The 3,327-nt window shown below is 44.8% G+C and overlaps 1 protein-coding gene across 1 annotated transcript; it reads left to right on the top strand.

The window, feature by feature from the left end:
- The first annotated feature begins 885 nt into the window (after positions 1-885).
- On the top strand, positions 886-2,445 carry LOC140613955 (RNA-binding motif protein, X chromosome-like). The gene has a single exon (XM_072792571.1). The coding sequence runs from the start codon at positions 1,029-1,031 to the stop codon at positions 1,668-1,670; it is 642 nt and encodes a 213-aa protein (XP_072648672.1). The 5' UTR covers positions 886-1,028; the 3' UTR covers positions 1,671-2,445.
- Positions 2,446-3,327: the final 882 nt, after the last annotated feature.

Here is a 3,327-nt window from a genome sequence, read left to right as displayed (position 1 = left end):
ACGACAAATACCCACATTTACTTTGACGTGGATGGAACTGGAGGGAGGGTATTATGCTGAGTGAAATAAGTCAATTGGAGAAGGACAATTATTATATGGTCTCATTCATTTGGGGAATATAAATAATAGTGAAAGGGAATAAAGGGAAAGGAGAGAAAATGAGTGAAAATATCAGTGAGGGTGACAGCACATGAGAGACTCCTAACTCTGGGAAATGAACAAGGGGTAGTGGAAGGGGAGGTGGGTGGGGGGTTGGGGTGACTGTGTGATGGGCACTGAGGGGGCACTTGGTGGGATGAGCACTGCGTGTTATGCTAAATGTTGGCAAATTGAACTCCAATAAAAAAAATTAAAGAAAAAATAAATGTTAGCCAAGATCCCAGAATCCAATCACTAAACGCTTTTGGAGTATCCACCAGTAACTCCAGCTGCCATTTATTGAACACTTAGCAAGTACCTGTCATTGTGCTTTGCGTGGATCATTTCACTTAAGGCTTGGAGGAGCTGGGTAACTCGCCCAAACACAAGCCCCAGTAAGTGGGGTGCAAGCAAGGATGCCAGTCTAGGCCAAGCTGCCCTGCACAGCTCCCTCTGCCTCCCTTGTGGAGCAGGTCCTGAGCTGGGCATCAGCAGGGAGGCTCAGCCTCACCCCATCGTCCTCCTTCCCTTGGATGGCCAACCTGGAAGGTTCTGACCTGCACCCACATCCTCTGGCCACAACTCCTGTCTTCCTACCTCTCACCGGTCTGCCTTACTTCCCCTGTCCCAGTGTTCTGCAAAGTGGCCTCCACACTCCACTCACTCTGCCTGTTGTCCTCTCCTTTCCCGGTCTGAGCTCTTCTCTGACCCAGCTCCCCATATCAATCAAAACAGATTTGAGCTTGTTTTGCAGTAGTGCTAGCGGCTTCCCTCTTCTGCTCTCAGAGCCGGTGGCTCTCACTCATGCTGAGCTGCTACGAAGCCCCTGCCGGCGAGCTCGTAGGAGCTTGGAACGGTCGTCACCCCTCCGACTCTCACCAGGGGGAAAAATGGTTGAAGCAGATCGCCCAGGAAAGCTTTTCATTGGTGGCCTCAATACGGAAACAAATGAAAAAGCCCTTGAAGCAGTATTTGGCAAATATGGACGAATAGTGGAAGTTCTATTGATGAAAGATCGTGAAACCAACAAATCAAGAGGATTTGCTTTTGTCACCTTTGAGAGCCCAGCAGATGCTAAGGATGCAGCCAGAGACATGAATGGAAAGTCCTTAGATGGAAAAGCCATCAAGGTAGAACAAGCCACAAAACCATCATTTGAAAGTGGTAGACGTGGACCACCTCCACCTCCAAGAAGCAGAGGCCCTCCAAGAGGTCTTAGAGGTGGAAGAGGAGGAAGTAGAGGAACCAGGGGACCTCCTTCACGTGGAGGGCACATGGATGATGGTGGCTATTCCATGAATTTTAACATGAGTTCTTCCAGGGGACCACTTCCAGTAAAAAGAGGACCACCACCACGAACTGGTGGTCCTCCTCCTAAAAGATCTGCCCCTTCAGGACCAGTTCGCAGCAGCAGTAGAATGGGAGGAAGAGCTCCTGTGTCATGCGGCAGAGATAGTTATGGAGGCCCACCTCGAAGGGAACCCCTGCCCTCTCGTAGAGATGTGTATTTGTCCCCAAGAGATGATGGATAGTCTACTAAAGACAACTATTCAAGCAGAGATTACCCAAGTTCTCGTGATACAAGAGATTATGCACCACCACCAAGAGATTATACTTACTGTGATTATGGTCATTCCAGTTCACGTGATGACTACCCATCAAGAGGCTATAGTGATAGAGATGGCTATGGTCGTGATCGTGACTATTCAGATCATCCAAGTGGAGGTTCCTACAGAGATTCATATGAGAGCTATGGTAACTCACGTAGTGCTCCACCTACACGAGGGCCCGTGCCATCTTATGGTGGAAGCAGTCGCTACGATGATTACAGCAGCTCACAAGATGGATATGGTGGAAGTCGAGACAGTTACTCAAGCAGCCAAAGTGATCTCTACTCAAGTGGTCGTGATCGGGTTGGCAGACAAGAAAGAGGGCTTCCCCCTTCTATGGAAAGGGGGTACTCTCCTCCACGTGATTCCTACAGCAGTTCAAGCCACGGAGCACCAAGAGGTGGTGGCCGTGGAGGAAGCCGATCTGATAGAGGGGGAGGCAGAAGCAGATATTAAAAACAAAACAAAACTTTGGACCAAAATCCCCGTTCAAAGAAAACAAACAAAAAAGTGGAACCTTTTCTGTCATAACTACCCAAGGACTACTAATAGGAAAAATTGTGTTACCTTTTTAAAATTTCCTGTTAAGTTCCCCTTCCATAATTTTTATGTTCGTGTGAGGGAAAAAAGTAAAACCTGTTTAATCTTATTTGACTTTATGACATTGCTTTCAATAAGCAAATGTTAAATGTGTTAAGACTTGACTTGTGTACTAGTGTTGTAACTTTTCAAGTTAAAAGTGTCCCTAAAGGCCACTTCCTATATCTGATTTTTCCCAGTAAATGAGGCAAAGCAATTCTAAGACCTTCCACAAACATCTAGCCTTCTGAAATGGAGAGGTGAATCCTTCTGCCTATACAAACAAGCTAGCTATTAGAGGGTAGTCGGGGTATGCTACTCTTAGGATTTCAGAGTGTCTTCAAACTGAAATCTCAATGTTCTTAGTAATGAAAAACCTGAGATCAGATGCTATGTAAGGAAAGTGCTATTCACCAAGTAAATCCAAAAAAGCAAATGGATAATGCTGGCCATATTTTGCCTTTCTGACATTTCCTTGGCAATCTACAAGAACCTCTCCTATCCCCTCCCCCAATAAGACCATTTAAGTGTGTGTTAAGCAACTACAGAATACTAAATAAAAAGTTTGGCCAAAAACAAAACAAAAAAACAAAACAAAACAAAAAAACAGATTTGACCTTCATGAAAAGCAATTTGGCATCCTGCATCCAGAGGTTTAAACCTAGCCCCTCCTAAAAAGTCCTCTCCTGGGACCCTCCCCTAAAAAAATCATGCAAAGAATCATGAATAAAGATGATCTTTGAGTTTACAAGCCAAAAAAAATTTGAAATAATCTAAGTGAACAATAATTGGGGAATGAGTAAATAAGTAATGCTATGCCCACAGAATGGAGTACAACCCAGCTATTAAAGAGAAGATATGTGCATTAGTGTGAGAAATACACGTTTCCTGCCCTTTTGCCAGCCCTGGGCATTATCTTATTTGTCAAAATCTTTGCTTAGTAGAAACATGAAGAAGATGCCATCCAATTCCTTTTATTTTCAGTTTTCTGACTACCAGT

This window comes from Canis lupus, chromosome 22 (assembly GCF_048164855.1).
Source record: "Canis lupus baileyi chromosome 22, mCanLup2.hap1, whole genome shotgun sequence".
NCBI classification, from domain to species: domain Eukaryota; kingdom Metazoa; phylum Chordata; class Mammalia; order Carnivora; family Canidae; genus Canis; species Canis lupus.
Note: the sequence above shows the minus strand (reverse complement) of the source record. Positions and strands in the feature narration are given on the sequence as shown.

Excerpts from the sequence above, each read along its gene's own strand:
- LOC140613955 (XM_072792571.1), top strand. The coding sequence starts at position 1,029 with ATGGTTGAAGCAGATCGCCCAGGAAAGCTTTTCATTGGTGGCCTCAAT.